Here is a 17,939-nt window from a genome sequence, read left to right on the forward strand (position 1 = left end):
AAATACGTTTTGACACGTTTGACGCTAGGATATTAACTTGTAAATCTCATTGCCATATTAAGTGTTTATTTACGGTTGAGGTTAAGATTAGTCTGATTCAGAGAGCTGGACATCACTACGGGTCACCATGGCCGCCGTGAATCTAGATAAAGATACTGTTTTATGGGACTAACTTGGGGTGTAAACATTGACCAGATACACAAAGTAATCCGGTAGATGTGATTATGTTGTGTGTCTAAACTTGATAACGGTGTTGTTCCTGAGGCTGAGCCAAGACTCGACCTCGGTCTACTAACTCCATAATGCTGTAAACATAATGACTTTATAGCTGGGAGGATATCAGACCGTCCACGGGAATCAACCATGGCTTGGATTTAGTTTTCATTAGTAGACTTTTACTGATATAGATGGAAACAAAAAAGGATAATGATTGCGTGTTTGAGGCTATTTTTCTTCAGCCTCCACTCTAAGCCAATCCCACCAGATACTGGTGATGTTGACCAACAGAAGGGTTCGGTACACGGTTGTAAGATATTCCTGCTAAACTCTGTGTATCTTGATATCTCCTCAACCACAGGTGCTATGTCGTCTGGGCTGCGTCTGGATGAATCATCCTTCTACGATTTCCTGTCTTCTGGCCCCTCCCCACTGACTCCTCCCGGCCAATCAATGGGCTCGGTGGGCGACGGCTGGCCACCCCGTGCCAATTCTCCCCCTCCCCACGGAAACACGGTCACCTGGCCCCCAGGTGAGGCAGCATGGATGTAGGATAGACAGCCACTCAAGTCCACAAGAATCTAGTTTGAAACGAAAACTAGGACTTTAATAATGGTAAACAGGGGATTAGTTTAGGATGGGTGTGATGCCTCAATGGATCATTAATGTCACGCGCTGTAGTCCTCTTGGGACTTCAATAGAAAGGACGTTCCTTTCTGGTCGTAACCGGGCTTTACCCACGTTTGACATTTGGACCGTTCTTTTCCAAATAAACACAAATTAACAGACAGAGCTAAAGTTAGTTCTGTGGCAACATCGTTTTTTATGACGCATGCACAAATAAAATACTATTTTACGAAAACCAAGCAGACAAAATGTCCCCTTTCTCAAGCAACGATGAACTCATCCGTCTGTGCGTGTGTGTTGATCCAGAGTTCCGGCCCGGGGAGCCCTGGAAAGGTTACCCCAACATCGACCCCGAGACCGACCCCTACGTGACCCCCGGTAGTGTCATCAACAACCTCTCCATCAACACCGTCCGTGACACAGACCACCTCAGGGACAGGAACAACGGTAGGCCCCGCCACAAACACACGTTCATCCCCTCAACACAGTGGTACTGGGAGAGCCTCAGTGGTACTGGGTGAGCCTCAGTGGTACTGGGTGAGCCTCAGTGGTACTGGGTGAGTCTCAGTGGTACTGGGTGAGTCTCACAGTGGTACTGGGTGAGTCTCAGTGGTACTGGGTGAGCCTCAGTGGTACTGGGTGAGCCTCGGTGGTACTGGGTGAGTCTCAGTGGTACTGGGTGAGTCTCAGTGGTACTGGGTGAGTCTCAGTGGTACTGGGTGAGTCTCAGTGGTACTGGGTGAGTCTCAGTGGTACTGGGTGAGTCTCAGTGGTACTGGGTGAGCCTCGGTGGTACTGGGTGAGTCTCAGTGGTACTGGGTGAGCCTCACAGTGGTACTGGGTGAGTCTCAGTGGTACTGGGTGAGTCTCAGTGGTACTGGGTGAGTCTCAGTGGTACTGGGTGAGTCTCAGTGGTACTGGGTGAGCCTCACAGTGGTACTGGGTGAGTCCCACAGTGGTACTGGGTGAGTCCCACAGTGGTACTGGGTGAGTCTCGGTGGTACCGGGTGAGTCTCGGTGGTACCGGGTGAGTCTCGGTGGTACCGGGTGAGCCTCGGTGGTACCGGGTGAGCCTCGGTGGTACCGGGTGAGCCTCGGTGGTACCGGGTGAGCCTCGGTGGTACCGGGTGAGCCTCGGTGGTACCGGGTGAGCCTCTCATGGAGAGCCTGTCTAACCAGAGTGTCTCTTTGTCATCCAGGGCCATCCTCATCACTGAACACCACGATGCCTTCTAACAGTGCCTGGTCCTCCATTCGTGCCTCCAGCCATATCGGTTCCCTCACCAGTACAGCACAAAGCACTTCAGGTAGGACCGGGCTCCCTCCCTGAGCACGCTTTGGTGGTGTACGGCAGAGTGCATTGTGGGTAGTTTCCGTAGCCAATAGGAAGCCGTATTTGGGTTCCTGGCCAGAGTTGTAGTTCTTAGTTAAAAAATTGTATAACTGTAAATCCAGGGTATTCTACTACACATTTTGACTAAATTATCCCAAAATGGATTGCACAGATCTTCGAGGTAAAAGAACATTACAATATATTCTCTGTTGGCGCCGTACATTTACTCGGGGGGGCATTTGGCAGACGCTTTTACCTTAAGCGACAATGACAATAGGTACATTTGTTTAGAAGAAAGAGATACAACACCACATGGCCGTCGGTACCAAAAGGATGTTCATAGAACCACGTTTTGTAAGCACTCAGAGCTGCCAGGTCGACGCCCTCCTGGTGCCCACCAGAGAGGGCTAGGTTGAGACTCCGCTCAGTGCCGTGCGTTCCCCCCCCCCCCCCTGCAGCCAGACCAGGCGAGTCCAAGTGGTCCCCGGGCAGCGGCGGAGGCTCTGTGTCCAACTCTTCCCTGGCCCACGAGCTGTGGAAGGTCCCTCTGCCCTCCAAGGGCCTGTCGGTGGCGCCGCCCTCCCGGCCCCCGCCCGGCCTCACGGGGCAGAAGCCCGGCTCCGGCTCCTCGGCCTGGGACAGCTCGTCCCTGAGGCTCGGGGGCTGGGGCGCCAACGAGTCCAGGTTCACCCCCGGTAAGACCGCCTATATAGAGGAACCTAGGGCTCAAGGGAGCAGGACAAAGGGTTGGTTCAGTGTCCTATATGGATGAACCTAGGGCTCAAGGGGGCAGGACAAAGGGTCGGTTCAGTGTCCTATATAGAGGAACCTAGGGCTCAAGGGGGCAGGACAAGGGGTCGGTTCAGTGTCCTATATAGAGGAACCTAGGGCTCAAGGGGGCAGGACAAAGGGTCGGTTCAGTGTCCTATATAGAGGAACCTAGGGCTCAAGGGGGCAGGACAAGGGGTCGGTTCAGTGTCCTATATAGAGGAACCTAGGGCTAAAGGGGGCAGGACAAGGGGTCGGTTAAGTGTCCTATATGGATTAACCTGGACAAGGGGTCGGTTAAGTGTCCTAAATGGATTAACCTGGACAAGGGGTCGGTTAAGTGTCCTATATGGATTAACCTGGACAAGGGGTCGGTTAAGTGTCCTAAATGGATTAACCTGGACAAGGGGTCGGTTAAGTGTCCTAAATGGATTAACCTAGGGCTAAAGGGAGCTGGGAAAGCGGTTTCATTAAGTGTCCTCTTTGGATGCTTCTAGGGTTTGAGGGAGCATGGTAAGGTGTTGATTAGTGTCCTATATGGATGAACCCAGGGCTAAAGGGAGCAGGACAAGGTTTTGATAGGGGTCCTATATGGATGCACCCAGGGCTACCAGGCAGAGGGTTAACTTGTGTCTTCACACGGTGGCTCCAGGTTCCAGCTGGGGTGATGGCGGCGGCGGCGGCGGCGGCAGCAGCTCAGGAAGAACTCAATGGCTTGTCCTCAAGAATCTCACTCCTCAGGTGGGTGGACGCTGAGGTCCCAGCCTCTGACCGCGTCTCACGGCGCTCAGCCCTGTTCCCTTTGCTTTGGTTAACCCCTGTGTGTGTGTGTTCTTCAGATCGACGGTTCCACCCTAAGGACCCTGTGCATGCAACACGGCCCCCTGATCACATTCCACCTCAACCTGCCCCACGGCAACGCTGTGGTCTGCTACAGCTCCATGGACGAGGCCGCCAAGGCGCAGAAGAGCCTGCACATGTAGGGACACTCACCGTTCACTGCCACTGCCTTAGCTCAGCAGCCCGAAGCAACGCTCGTCACCGTGGTGCTCTCGGGGCACAGAGCCCCTTCCTTCTGTGTCGGTGGCCGGAGCATAAAGGCTCCAACGCGTTAGACTTTGAGCGCTGGGCCGATCCAAGTCCATCTTTACTATAGTTAAAATATTTAAATTGGGGCGTGATAATAATTCCTGTTGCACGTTGTCCATCAGTTAAGAAATTGGCTCAAATATTTGTGACGCAGCTTTAATGCACAATACTTCTTGCAGTCTACCGTATTCGGTTGTAACCTTTAGATTACTTGGCTGGGCTGACCCATGCAGCCGTGTCCCGCAGTACACCCCCCCCCCCCCCCGGGTGGATAATGGTACGGTCTCTATTTGGACATGCGTTTTTCGGGAAGAGGTTCAATAGTCGGACGGCAGCACAGAGAAATGTTTTTCCACCAATGTAGAAGTCACTTCACCTCAGGGACCACGTCTCACTCACTCTGCTTCCTCTCTCTAGGTGTGTTCTGGGGAACACTACGATTCTGGCCGACTTCGGCAGTGAGGAGGAAATCAGTCGTTTCTTTGCACAAGGGCAGTCTTTGGCCGCCCCCTCCTCGGGCTGGCAGACCATCGGCTCGTCTCAGAGCAGAATGGATCAGTCCCACCCCTTCCCCAGCCGCTCTCTGGAGCCCAACCAATGGAATGGCAGTGACCTCCACAGCTCCACCCTCTGGGGCGGGCCCAACTATTCCACTAGCCTATGGGGCGCTCCGAGTGGCAACGAGGGCGGGAGGATAAGCAGCCCTTCACCAATCAGCTCCTTCCTCCCGGTGGATCACCTGGCAGGGGGCGGGGACTCCATGTGAGCTGCCTGTCAATCACACAGGCGTCGGCTCGGGGTCAGTAAAGAAATCCTAAGTAATCACGCGTAGAATTATTTCTTTTTTTGAAAATCTTAAAAAAAAAAAAAGGTAGTTAAAAAACAATGGCACTAGTTGGACTCTCACTAACAAGATAATACAAACCAACAGGGCCTCCCCTGTGGAAAACAAAGTTACCTTTTCTCTCTCGCTGCACATATGTCCACTTTGTTTTAGCCCAAAAACATATCAGTCAGAATACTTGAATCATGCAGGCCAATTCTATAATGTGAACGGATGGATATTCGCTTCCAGGTAGTGAGTGCTCTTTCATACTGAAAAAAAAGCTTAAATCGATCGCATTATTATGTTATTTTTGTTTCACTCATGTTTATTGGAATTCCAATTATTTTATTTCAACGTTTCATTCTTTTTTTTTTTTTTTTGCATTTGTTTGCTGACAATGTTGGAGTATGAGCTTTTTTTTTTTTCTTTTTTTAACTTTGCACTGAATGTGTTTTTTTTCTCTCAGTATATATAATCTGCAATATAGAGGGAGCAGCCAGTTTTTCCAGTGTAGCTGTTTACTCATTGAGGTCCTTACCGTGTGTGTATACGTGTGTGTGCGGGTGTGCGCGTGTGCGTGACCATGTACGTGTGTGCGTGTGCGTGGCCACACGCGTGTGTTCGCTCTCCTCTGCCTTGGCACGCCTACCTTACTGCGTTGTCGTGGTGATCAACCGATAGGTGAAAACGAAGTTTAAAAAAAAAAAAAGCTGACGTAGGAGGGTTATCTGATATTAAAAAGTGACATTAAAAAGTATTGCACCAATTTTGTGTTTTAAAACTAAAGAACGTTGAGCTCTGCAGTGCAAAGGACTGTAGCCGCGCTGGGAATAGCAAGCCCTGCCTAGCTTATTGTATGGGGGCGGGGCCTTCCTAGCAAGCCCCGCCTATCCTATTGTACGTGGGTGGGGCCTTCCTAGCAAGCCCTGAGCATCCTGTTGGATGTGCGTGAGGACTTTCTAGCAAGCCCCCCTGGTGCCCCCTCTAGTGGGCAAGGAGGGGAACAGCACTTTCAGAATAGGCTTTCAATGTTGTTTTGGAGGTGCCACACTGCAACCTCTTGTTTACAAGACTTCGGAGGCAGAAGGTGTGTTCATTCTTCCTTCATTTTAAAAGAGAAAAATGGAATAAAATAAGCAAAAAATACAAAAAAAAAAAAAAATACAAAAAACGTTCTACAAAAAAAATAAAATTACCAAAAAATAGACAGAAAAAAACGAATTTAAAACTGTTATTGAGGATGAAGACAATGCTTTGTAAACTCTGGGAATTCGGATCAGTGTTTTTGGCCATGGCGTTGGTTTTTTGAACTATTCCTCTTTTTTTTGTCTGCTAAATAACCAGCGATGGTTCTCAGGAAATCAAGCCAGTTCCCCTGTCCCCTGTGTAGTTTAATAATAATAATAATAATAAACTACTACTCCTTGTAGGAAAGGAAAATCCAACTTCTAGCACTGAAAACTACGTATAGGTCTGTAAGTTTTGTTGTGTTTTTTTTTTCTTCTCTGCCAAATAACTGCTTTAAAGCTGCAGATGCTCGCCATCCTGCTGTCCGCAACACGCTCCTTTCACCTCCCCCCCCTTCCATGTCCCCCCCCTCCCCTCGGAGCAGCTCCCTCCATGTCCCCCCCCTCCCCTCGGAGCAGCTCCCTCCATGTCTCACGCCTCCCCTCGGAGCAGCTCCCTCCATGTCTCACCCCTCCCATCGGAGAAGCTCCCTCCATGTCTCACCCCTCCCCTCGGAGCAGCTCCTTCCATGTCTCACCCCTCCCATCGGAGAAGCTCCCTCCATGTCTCACCCCTCCCCTCGGAGCAGCTCCCTCCATGTCTCACCCCTCCTCTCGGAGCAGCTCCTTCCATGTCTCACGCCTCCCCTCGGAGCAGCTCCTTCCATGTCTCACGCCTCCCCTCGGAGCAGCTCCCTCCATGTCCCCCCCTCCCCTCGGAGCAGCTCCTTCCATGACTCTCCCCTCTGAGCGTCTCCTTCCATGTCTCCTTCCTTGTCCCCCTCCCCGAGGAGTGGCCGGTCCAGGCCCGCTGCTCTCTCTCGCCTGCCCTAGCTCTCGCTCATGCCTTCTCTTGCTTCCATGCTTTATTTTCCTGTCCCTGCTCCCCCCCCGCCCCGCCCCCGCCACTCGCCGACCCAACCAGAGGAATCTGTGTGGCCTGTTTGTTTTCTGTCAGCGTGTGCATGTGACCGAGTCACTGGCTCACTATCAAGTGGGTGGTTTGTTCGTAAATTCAGAGAAAAAAAAAACCAAGAGAAGAGGCAAAACCTGTATCTATGCATACTGTAACGCCTCTCGCAAAGCCCAGAGAGAGAGGCACTTTCCTTTCTTCTCTTTTTCGTTGTCTTTTCTCTTTCCACGTTTCACAAGTGTTTTTAAAAATGTCTAAGTATACAATGCGAACCATTAATGACCTTCTTGTGAATCGCTCTCACTGTCACAAAGTAATGTGTTTGAGGAAAGCAAAGGTTGACAAAAAAAGAAAAAAAAAGCTATGAAAAAAGAAAACCCAGAAAAAAAAAAGGAAACCAAACAAAATTATTTAGTCTTGCTCTATATATTTTTAACGGTGCAAAAGTCGTCCACATTTCATTGCCTTGATTCTAATTGTGTCCGAAGATGCAACAATAAGTCAAGTGGCTTTTACCTGTTTACAAATAGAATATGATTGTATTGTTGTACACATTTTTTTTCTCCTTAAGAGGGGTTGTGGAGGGGCAGCATCTTAAACTATTGAGCTGACTGATCTCGTCTCTCAACTACATACTGTGCGAGAGTAAGTGTATGGGGTTGCTGCTCTGTACTCGATTGTGTGATTGTGTGTTTGTGCCTGTCTGTGTGGCAGGGAGGGGGACAAGAAATCCAACACGAGTGATACAAGTCATACAACACAGACTTTACCTAGAACAGTGATTGTTTAGTGGACAAAGATGCACAATATTCTGGGGTGGGGACTGAGAAATCAACATTAGGCTAAGCCATGGACCTTAATTTTGCGATCATTTGATTTTGCGAGTGTATTTTCAAGCTGTTTTGTAGATTTGAAATCCCTCCCCTCCTTCCCGTAGTAGTTCTGAGTAGCTTGCGTTGTTTTTGTGTATTTCAGTTTGAACCGTGAATATTCTATTTAAGAAACCTTCCAAGGCATATGCAGTCATGCGACGGGCCCTCTTGAGTATTAGCCAGACTTGACCGTGGTGTGTGCCAGTATTCAACCGCTCTTTACCAAATATATATATATATATAGAACTTAATCAATCAAAACTGAAAAGCAAAAGATACGTTTACCTTTAATTCCAGATCTTGTTGCTGAACAAATCTCTATATTCGTATATATTGCTTGTGTTTTTGTTTTTTGTTTTGTGCGTGTTTGTTGGACAGATTTACAAGGCAGAACTCCCTAACTATTTTCATCATTCATTATTGCGAGTTAAACGAAGAATCCTTGGGATTTTGCACTTGTAGTGGATTACAGGAGATGGCTAACGGAAAGCTGTGTGTGAACATGTTGGGGGTGGGACTTATGCTATTTACAACTAGTTAGAAGAAGCTGTACTTGAGAGTGATTTTTCTGACAGGGTAACGTGTTTGTGTGACTGCCTGCGTCTTCGCTGCGTGCCGGTAGGCTCGTTGGCAGTTCTCCAGGACTTTGTGTTTGTGTTTCTAATGGCTGACGATGGAAGAGAGTGGGTCCCTTAAGCTTCAGGAGCCAGCCTTTATAACCGGGCCCCTCCTCTGAGCCGGTCGCCTCCCCCTTTCCCCGGCATCCAATCATCATTCTCGTTGAAATGACCCAAACATTACCCGTGGTTTCTAATCGCTTTTCAAATGGTTGGTTTCTCGAAATTGTTTTTTCCGAACTATGTCGCTCGTCCCCATCTTCTTAAGAGGGACAACATTTTGGTGTGTAATGCTAGTGTTTGGAGACTCTTGAATTAACTGCGTAGTGTTCTCTAGATCAGTCAAGTGTTAACAGTGATTACCGTGAAGCCTGGGCTGCAGCTGGCCCCTAGTTTGATGACCGGGGATTGCCCCAATCACTGAGCTGGTGTTGGCCCCTTCATTTATTTATTAGCCTTGGCAATTAGTCGGGAAGGAACAAAGCCCCCCCCCCCCCCCAGAACAAGAACCATCATGTCTTTAATGCTCCCTGTTGCTGTTGCTGCCGTCATGTCGGCCATCTTTATATCGTGTATTGTTTTGTGTGTCGCTGTAGCGATCCAACTGTGGTTCCATACGGATGGTCTCCAGGCCTAGTCTACCGCTGGTGCTGCATACAACCGTGTGTGTGTGGGTGTGTGTGTAAGATGGAGAGACCTTGAACTCTGTCATGCCAAATCCAATGGGGGGGGGGTAGTAAAGAGAACTAGCAAGAAGTGAAAGAAAGGGATTGATTTTAATGGTTGGTTCTTGTTTGGATGTAAATACTTTTGTTTGTGTGTCTGTGCGCTGAAGATGCTGGATAACGTTTAAATGCTTGAAGACAAAAAGTCCTTGGCAAAAGGAAAATGTGAGGAAAACCAGTTTTTCCGATAAATCGGGGGGGGGTGACGAAACGCCACAAGCAATGTACAATCCCTCTGGGCTGCCTAGCCGCCCCTAGGGCCTGAACTGGGGGGGGGGGGGGGGGGGGGGGCGATAATACTACTTGTTCTAATGTTGAAATTCTCCTATTTCCTTTATCCTCAGAGCAGATCTGACACATATTTCAGTAAGCTTTGTGCAGGCGCACACTGTCTTATAAAGAAAAAAAAAACGTTTTATTTGACTTAACAACAATGATAAACTGTGAGTCTTGCCTGTCCTTCTCTCTCGTCATTTTGCAGTTACACATGAACACACACAAACCCTTAAAGCTTTAGTATAACCAGCACAAAGACTTGGGGGGGGGGGGGGGGGGGGGGGGGGGGTGGGGGGTTATGCTCAGAGAGACTATGCAGTGGAGTGTTACAAAAAAATAAAATCCCAGGCTTCCATGTCCGCCCTGGGTTTTTAGTGTGTGCTTGAAAAAAATCCTATTTTATACCAACGTACAGTTGAATAATTACCTTAAAACTGAATCCTGTCGTGCCATTGTTTGAGAAAAATTCATATTGACATTAATAATGGTAATAACATTGAGGGGCGGGGGCGTCGAATCCATGTAACCTAGCAACCATCAGGCCAGTTGTAGCAGTAACGGCAACAAGGTTACGATTTGCAAAGTCCCGCCTCCCCCCCTCCCAGACTTGTCTCCTCAATAACTGACTGTGTGAAATTGCACATTTTCATGACTACATTGTTTTATTTTATATATATCTACATTATATATATACACATATATATATGTATATATATGCGAGCGATAGAGATTCCGCAATCCAGTGTGTATTCTGATCACCTGTAAACCAGTTATGCACATTGCTTTGGGAGACTGTTTAAACTATATATATATATATACACACACGTATGTATTGAGACGATTTACAAAGCGTACAATGTCTATAATCGGGGAGAAGTTGCTCGCCTCTCGCTTACAAACGGAAAATAAATGGGGAGGGTGCATACTTTTTTTAAAAAGTCTTCCTCTGGTCATCTTTTAAAAAAGGAATTTATCTTAAACTTTGGGGGAGGGAAACTGCACTTTTCGAAGGACAATCTTTCTTTGTATGTGTATAAACAATTGACAAAAGATACAAACCATACGTCGCCTGACATTACAAGGTATAGAAAAACAACTCCATTGTGCTCTAATTATGAATGTCTCCTCTGATGCTGTTTCATTTTATCCTTTTTAATTTTCCTTATTTTGTTGCTTGGTTTGTTAATTATTTTTTTCTTTCTGGATTTTAGTGCTCTTGAGAAATCCGTACTAGGTTGTAGAGTAGTCGGTATTAGGTCTTCTGTTGGCTGTACTCTGTATACTGATAAGTGTTGGTAATCTCCTGGCCCCCAGTGGTCAGCATACAAAGCTGTATAACTTGGGTACAACCCTCAATAAAGGACTAACTGTTGAGTGGCCACCGTCTCCTTTCCTGTTTCTTTTCCACCCATCCACGCGAGTTTCACTTTTTTTGGGGGAATCACATTTAAGGGGAATCAGTGTCTGCATTATGGTTTTTTATGGGGCCTCAATTGTCAACTTTCTTTTCAAAAAAACTGCCTGAATTTACACAGGTTTTGGTTACAGGGGGTCCTGCAACTGAGGGCAGAGTTATTGCGGACGCCATTTTGTAACAGTCCCACCAAATTGTGCAGATTAGGATATAAACCAGACCTCATTGACTTAAACCCTGCAGTACTAGGCATCATGGGTCAGGAAATTCTTACAGGGATTCTTGGCATCATTGAAAAAAAAGACATCAGCTTTAGTCCGGTACTCATGAACTGGGGTTTACCCAAATTCTTGTTATGCTGTTAACAAACGAAGGTGCCATTTATAACATTAACCAGAAACAAGTTTCACAACTAGATATCCTTTGTCTTTATTGGTCAGACAAATACAGAACAAAGATGATGTGAACATTGTTTTAATTCCTCAGGCTTCCAAGGCATAGACATGTTTATTTAAATACAGTAGGGGAAAAAGGTAGGGAACACAAGTGGACCGACTCTCCCGACGTCTTCTTCCGAACTTCCTGGAAGGTCGAGTTAAGGAGGATCAACCGCCATCTGGAAAGAAAGAAAGAAAAGGTAAGGGCTCGATGCTTTCAAACACGATTTCCCAAGACAATTCATAATATATAGCTGATGCATTGCAAATCAACTGTAAACTACACCTGTTAAAAGCTGCCGTTTAGAATGACAGTATGAACAATTTATCCTGTTATAGGGCGAGCCCATGTTTTTACAATGCATAGAATGACCTAGTTTTAGAGTATATTAACTGAATTAGTATGACAAGGCTCATCTCTTGACACTTGGCCTTTCAATGCCATCATACACTAACTTTTTGGTAGAACTTGTCTCACTTGGAGGTGACGAGTTGGTTGCTAGATGCCACTAAATACTACACACTTCACCTTAAATGTTTTGGAATGTAGGTGAATGAAGCGCAGAGATACTTGCCTGAAGTATGTGACAAACTATTCATAAACATCTTTCTTGTCGGCAATGTACTGTACAACGTCAGCGGGCGACATCAGCTTCTCTCCATCTGCGTCTGGGATCTCAAAACCTGCCAAGGAAAAACAGTTTAAGATAAATACAACTATCTGGTGAGACAAGATAAAAACAGGCTGCATTCTGCAGTGTCAGAACACCCATGACCAAATGTCACAAGCATGTTTGGGACAACCCAGCACTAAAAGCCTGACTTAATGTGAGATGTACATGTATCTGAGTTGAAGTGTGTTGTCCAACACCATTAACAAACTGATAGTCTCTGACTGAGACCATTTTTTCCAGTGCATTGTGTGATGTGCTCCACAACCCAACTTAAATGCTTCCTTAAACCCAACATGTGCTTTGCCTATACTAAAGTTAAAAACAAAGAGTGACAGGCGTGTTTCTCACCGAATTCATCCTCCATGGCCATGATGATTTCTACCTGGTCCAAGCTGTCCAGGCCGAGGTCTTTCATAAAGTGGGAGGTGGTCTGGAGCTGAGGACCAGAACAGCAACACATTTAGGGCCGGGGTGTTGCATTGAACAAAATGCAAGCGCGATGTACTTCAGCTGTTGTGATTACTATCAAGTTAAGACAACACTACCGTGTAGAAAGGGGAAAAAAGTATTAAAAAATATATATATTTTATTATAATATATTGTACTCTTCACCTTCTCGGGGTTGACCTTGTCGTACAGCTTTAGCACGTACATAACCCTGTCCCTAATCGTCTCCAGGGTGAGCGGGGGCAGGTCTCCATACTGTCGGCACCAAACGCTCACGATAGAGACCTGAAGGGGGAGGAGGAGGGTGACCCTTATGGCACATGCATAGCGGAGGATACATTGTCCTGCTAGCCTTGATGGCGCAGCATAACAGGAAGCGTTCAATCAAGGCTGAAACGGACTCCACCGCCAAGTTTAAAGCCGAACGAATGTCATTGCAATGAATCAAACCATGTTCCCACACTGAGGGAAACATTTACACCAATACCACAGCAGAACTTAGGTTTACCATAAGCATTTAAGTTATGAAGGAGACGTCAAAAGGCGCACTATGGTCCGCCAGTCACTCAGAATCCATCGTGGTGAATATCATTATTATAGTTGCACGTTGTGGGATGTTTAATAGTATGGATCCATTAATCAGTACGATACCAACAAGAGTTTGACCAACAAGCTAATGTCAATCAAGTAACGTTAGCTAGCTTAAAATCCTTAGCCGACCTAAAGTCCTTCGTTGTGTTCGACTCCGACTGAAATAAACTCACAGATCAAAAGTTGTCCTTTCGACCACCAAACGTAAAGATAATATGCAAGTTATCTTAACATACATAAGGGTGATGCTGTCAGCTAATCTACTGGTCGGAGGTGAAAGGCGCAGGTAGGTCATATTAGCCAACCTCTACCGCTAGGCCGAGTCCTCCTCTCCGAACTCACCCGGCTCTGCTCCAGCACCCGGCTCCGCTCCGCGTTCGAGATGACCGAGAAGGACCGGTGGCTCGCCGAGACCGGTGCGGCGACGGCCCTTACCGCAAGGTTACCCCCAGAAACCCTCGCCGAGGAGCGGGCTAATGTGCGCACACACTGTGCTAGGACACGGGACGCCATGATTGAGAGAATGCTGCTCGTTGCCTCCCAGCATGCAATGCGCGACAAGGCGGTGGGTGCCTGCAGACTGTTAGTGGGAGTTTCTTTATCCTGGGAGGGTGGGCGTTTCGACACCAAGGCGTGCGATTGGTTGATCGAAGCGTTCGTCAACCTCGTTATGTAGCCTTCACGCTGACGTCAAGGAGAGTTGCAATCATGGACCTGGTTGCAATACGTTGAAATTGTGTATTTGAGAGCACGATGGACTGAATGAAGTTGAAACCATGGATAAACAATAGATAATGCATACCAAGGAAGTTGAAAATCGTTTACATTGGCAATAGCCATATAAATGCGCATTCGAAATAAATACCATTTAAAAAATAAGTATGAACACGTATGTAAACACTGTTTAATTGTTGCACTGCATTTGGTTTGTTGGCATGGAACACATTCGGGTTATTCATTTGATCCCCACTACACACTATCACGTAGCACAGACGTTAAGACGTTGAAGGCTGAGCTGAGGCCTTGAGAGCTTGAGGCTGATTTAGCCATCATGGAGGAATATCCCATACAAAAAAGATATGATCTTAAAGAACCAGTAGATGGCGGCAGATCCTCACTACTTCCTGCAAATGGAATCATATAAAAGTGAACATTGGGATAATACTGCAAATGCAACGTTAGAACATGAAATGGAATAAACATAGACTTTACCGTCGAGGCTAAGGTTAAAAGAATCTTAAATGTATCCAAAAAATAAGGGTAAATTATTATTAAGAACAACCTAATATGAACCCAAACAGAATAATATTAAAGTGACCATACCTACTGTTAATTGTAATAATAATAACAATGATCAAAACCTCAATACGGATAAAGGCAGAAAAATATGACCAATCTGATGAAATGGGTGTGAAATAATGCTTATACCTTTTTATCTTCACCTGAATCATATTTATAGGTGCTGTAACTCAAATTTTAGAGGTATAATTTGAGTGTGATTTTTGTATGCTATTAGAGAGTGAAATATACCTTGAGAGTTTCTGCTATGAGTTTACTGCTCCTGAATCTAAAGGGCAAAGTCGATTTTTTTAATTTTTTGGTCTAATAAGTTCAATAACGCAAAGAAAAAATCCTGAGGTATTTGTCTAAATAACGTTAGAAAAACCTTTTTAAGCTTTAAAAATGGTCACTAACATGTCGAAATATTTTTTTATTTATTCAAGCGATAAATAAGTTTATTTGTCTATAAAAAAATAATTGGAGGTAGCTTCCGTCCAGCCACAGTACTTCCGTCCCGCCTGGGTGTTCTGTCACGCCAGGGTGTTGTTCTCCGGGGCTGCAGCTGGATACTATTGGAGTGTTCTCGTGAACGACACCTCATGCCGCTCTTGTGATATTACTTCCGTTCGGCAACTCGGGCGAGATTTTGATAATAGATTTGCCCAGTTGGTGACGTATGGTTTACTAGTGATGCGCATGAACATAGCGGAAGATGAACGTTTTACCCAATATAAAAGAATCAACCATCATATCACGTACTTTACTATTGATTGAACCGTTGTAACCGTCTGCTGGCATCGACTTTGCTCACGTTGTGTAGGTGAGAGCCGGGTCGATTGAAACACGGGACGATTGAAACACAGCGATTTCCTCGAAAACCATGCAAGTCTGTCACGTCAAATTTCGTCGCTACGTTCAGCACGCAAAGACTGACCATCCCATTTTGTGTAATGACGTCATACCGTTCAAATGTTATCCCCGGGAACTAGTGGCGGATTTAATGATTCGTTTCCGTGACCCAGTTCGCGTGATTCAGTTCGCCAAGAGGAGTCGTTCGCGAATCGTTCGTTCGTTCGTTCCGTCGAGTTTCCGGTAGCACTAACTCCACTGAGTCTGACTGACTCAGCTGAGAACCGTGCAATGGCGTCCATTCCATGATGCGATTTACCGCTACCGGAAACCAGGCTGAACGAACAAACGATTCGCAAACGACTCCCAGTTCAGTCGAGTTTCCTGTGAATAAATTCACAGGAAACTCGGTGGAGGAGTCGTTCGCGAATCAGCCTAGTTTCCGGTAGCGGTGAATCGCATCATGGAGTGCACGCCATTGCACAGTTCTCAGCTGAGTCAGTCAGACTCAGTGGAGTTAGTGCTACCGGAAACTCGTTCTGTTCGTTCAGTCAAGTTTCCAGTGAATCGAATGGTGAACGAGACGACCGAACGAACGAGAGAGACGAACCGGTTTGGTTCGTTCGTCCTAAAGACTCGTTCATTTGAACCGGTTCGCGAACGAACGAGCCAACACTACCGCAAACCTGTTTTTGAGTGCGGAAAGTAAAATCTTCTGTGCGGTAGTTTTTTGTAATAAACAGTTGTGTTTTTTTGTTTCATGGCATAATAATATGACAATACAACAGACGAATTAGTATTTAAACCTGTCATAAAGTGTGCAATGTCAGAGTTTTGAAGTAAAAAAAAGGTTTAAGTGCCAGTAGTCGCTGTCGGGACGATTGAAACCCTTGTTTCAAACGTCCCACACGTCACCAGGTTGTTTAAAATAAATGACAGGACGTTAAACTATGCATCCCTAAAAATGACTTAGGACAGGGAAATAAGTAAATTAAATCAAAATGTAGCCAACTGGTATAAAAGTAGAAAGGTGAGGTTTTTTAGTATCTTGAAAATTATGCACAGGACCAAAATATTTTTTTACCTATTTATATTACGGGAAATTATGTGAAATTTTAGCAATGACGAGTACACCAGTATGTTGTCCGGTATGACTAAGGTCAATAGTTTCTGTTTAAAATATGCTGTTTCATTCGTCCCGCATATGCGTTTCAAACGTCCTGACTAGGCGGAGCGTTTGAAACAGATGTTAACTTACGTTCAAAGTTAAAAAAAACAGCGCGATCATCAAACATAACATTCAATTACACTTGTAACTAATATAGAATACACATGTGAGTTGTTGATCACATGATGAAATTATATGTATAGGCCTACGTAACGTCATCTTTGAACTGAAAGGTGTTTCAATCGACCCTGCTGGTAAACCAGCTCTAGATAAGGGCAGTGTAGCCTTCTGTACAGTGGCACTACAATGTGCTCTCATAAATAAAAGCAAGAGGATAGTAGGTGATAGGCTACAAGGAAATAAAGGCGTTCGAACTTGAAACTGATCCTTCCAAGTTCTGTTTAGTGACTGTTTTTTATCGGATTTAAAAAAGACCTGCTGTGAAGAACTTTGGATTCCGAACGCAGTGCACATGAACGGTCGCTGTCGGGAACGCGCGTAAGCGTGGGCACCTTCATTGACGACCCGTCTCGTTATCACCAGGACCGTGAACGCGCCTTTATTTTAGTTTGATTTAGGCATCTCGCCCTCTTCCACTTTTCTGCCCTCTCTCTTTACAACTCGCCAATGGGACCCACACCAACTTTCATCCACATCCAGAATAACCACATGTGTGGTAAATATTTTAAATTATTAAATGTAACTCGTTAGTAGTGATTTAAGTCATATTCTATTTTAATTATATTATATTCTATGTATGGCCTCTACCATGCAAGCAATTGGAGCTGATTGAGTGGATAAATTCACCACTTTATACCTTTTGCTTCTCCATAACCTCGTTCCCAGATAATCTCCTCTTTACGTCTGCTTTAAATGATTGACATGAGAGAAGGCGGGACTTCCAAGCCTGATTTCGACGAGGCAATACCAATTTCAGGTAACTAGATTTAGCAGCCAGAGAAGACAGAGGTTTACCCGTTTCTGTTTCGTTTTGGATTTTTACTTTTATTTTCCTGGAATTTCATGACCTTCTCTCAGCCTACTTTGAAAGCACAGACCAACAGTCTTTGATGTGGCTACCAGCTGCAGCTGCCTGCTTTCCTTCTCCCCCTCCCTTAGAAAATGCCCATTCACTGAGTCTGTGGCTGGGTCCCTTAAGGTGAGACATCACCCCGGATACATCAGAATCACTTTAGATCATCATCGTCATCATCATCATCACATTATGGATTTATGAACCCCCCCCTTCCCACTTATGAATGAATTACATTTGTTTCATTAATGTCAGAAAAGTTATGTTTTTGTTCCAAGTCAAGGAGCTCTCTCTCTCTCTCTCTCTCTCTCTCTCTCTCTCTCTCTCTCTCTCTCTCTCTCTCTCTCTCTCTCTCTCTCTCTCTCTCTCTCTCTCTCTCTCTCTCTCTCAGGATACCCATTTTAAACTAGGACAGCACTCTGAAGGCTTACCTTGACATTTCCAATTTAAGTGTGTTCTTTTATTCTCCCTCACATCCGTCACCAGAGCTTAATAACGCCGTCGAAGACAAAACCCACGTGTTAACCAGACTGCTGCTTTGTAAAAGCTTAGATTCC

At 45.8% G+C, this 17,939-nt stretch overlaps 2 protein-coding genes across 6 annotated transcripts in view; one reads left to right on the forward strand and one right to left on the reverse strand.

Annotated features, from left to right (window-relative positions):
• LOC115559536 (trinucleotide repeat-containing gene 6A protein) overlaps window positions 1-10,867 on the forward strand; it is a 50,224-nt gene extending 39,357 nt beyond the window's left edge. For all 5 annotated transcript variants that reach the window (XM_030378364.1, XM_030378354.1, XM_030378382.1 and 2 more), the window contains 7 exons: window positions 578-748; window positions 1,150-1,290; window positions 2,043-2,150; window positions 2,635-2,871; window positions 3,597-3,685; window positions 3,784-3,923; window positions 4,451-10,867. In XM_030378364.1, the coding sequence (XP_030234224.1) occupies window positions 578-748; window positions 1,150-1,290; window positions 2,043-2,150; window positions 2,635-2,871; window positions 3,597-3,685; window positions 3,784-3,923; window positions 4,451-4,799 (1,235 nt within the window). In that variant the 3' untranslated portion in view covers window positions 4,800-10,867. The remainder of the gene's footprint in view (window positions 1-577; window positions 749-1,149; window positions 1,291-2,042; window positions 2,151-2,634; window positions 2,872-3,596; window positions 3,686-3,783; window positions 3,924-4,450) is intronic.
• Window positions 10,868-11,306: 439 nt separating this feature from the next.
• LOC115559642 (acyl carrier protein, mitochondrial) lies at window positions 11,307-13,643 on the reverse strand. Its single transcript, XM_030378621.1, has 5 exons — window positions 13,394-13,643; window positions 12,626-12,745; window positions 12,362-12,449; window positions 11,915-12,023; window positions 11,307-11,518 (listed from the first exon to the last, which is right to left on the reverse strand). The coding sequence occupies exons 1-4, from the start codon at window positions 13,562-13,564 to the stop codon at window positions 11,932-11,934; spliced, it is 471 nt and encodes a 156-aa protein (XP_030234481.1). The 5' UTR covers window positions 13,565-13,643; the 3' UTR covers window positions 11,307-11,518; window positions 11,915-11,931.
• Between the last annotated feature and the right edge of the window lie 4,296 nt (window positions 13,644-17,939).

Source organism: Gadus morhua, chromosome 2 (genome assembly GCF_902167405.1).
Source record: "Gadus morhua chromosome 2, gadMor3.0, whole genome shotgun sequence".
Classification (NCBI taxonomy): Eukaryota; Metazoa; Chordata; class Actinopteri; order Gadiformes; family Gadidae; genus Gadus; species Gadus morhua.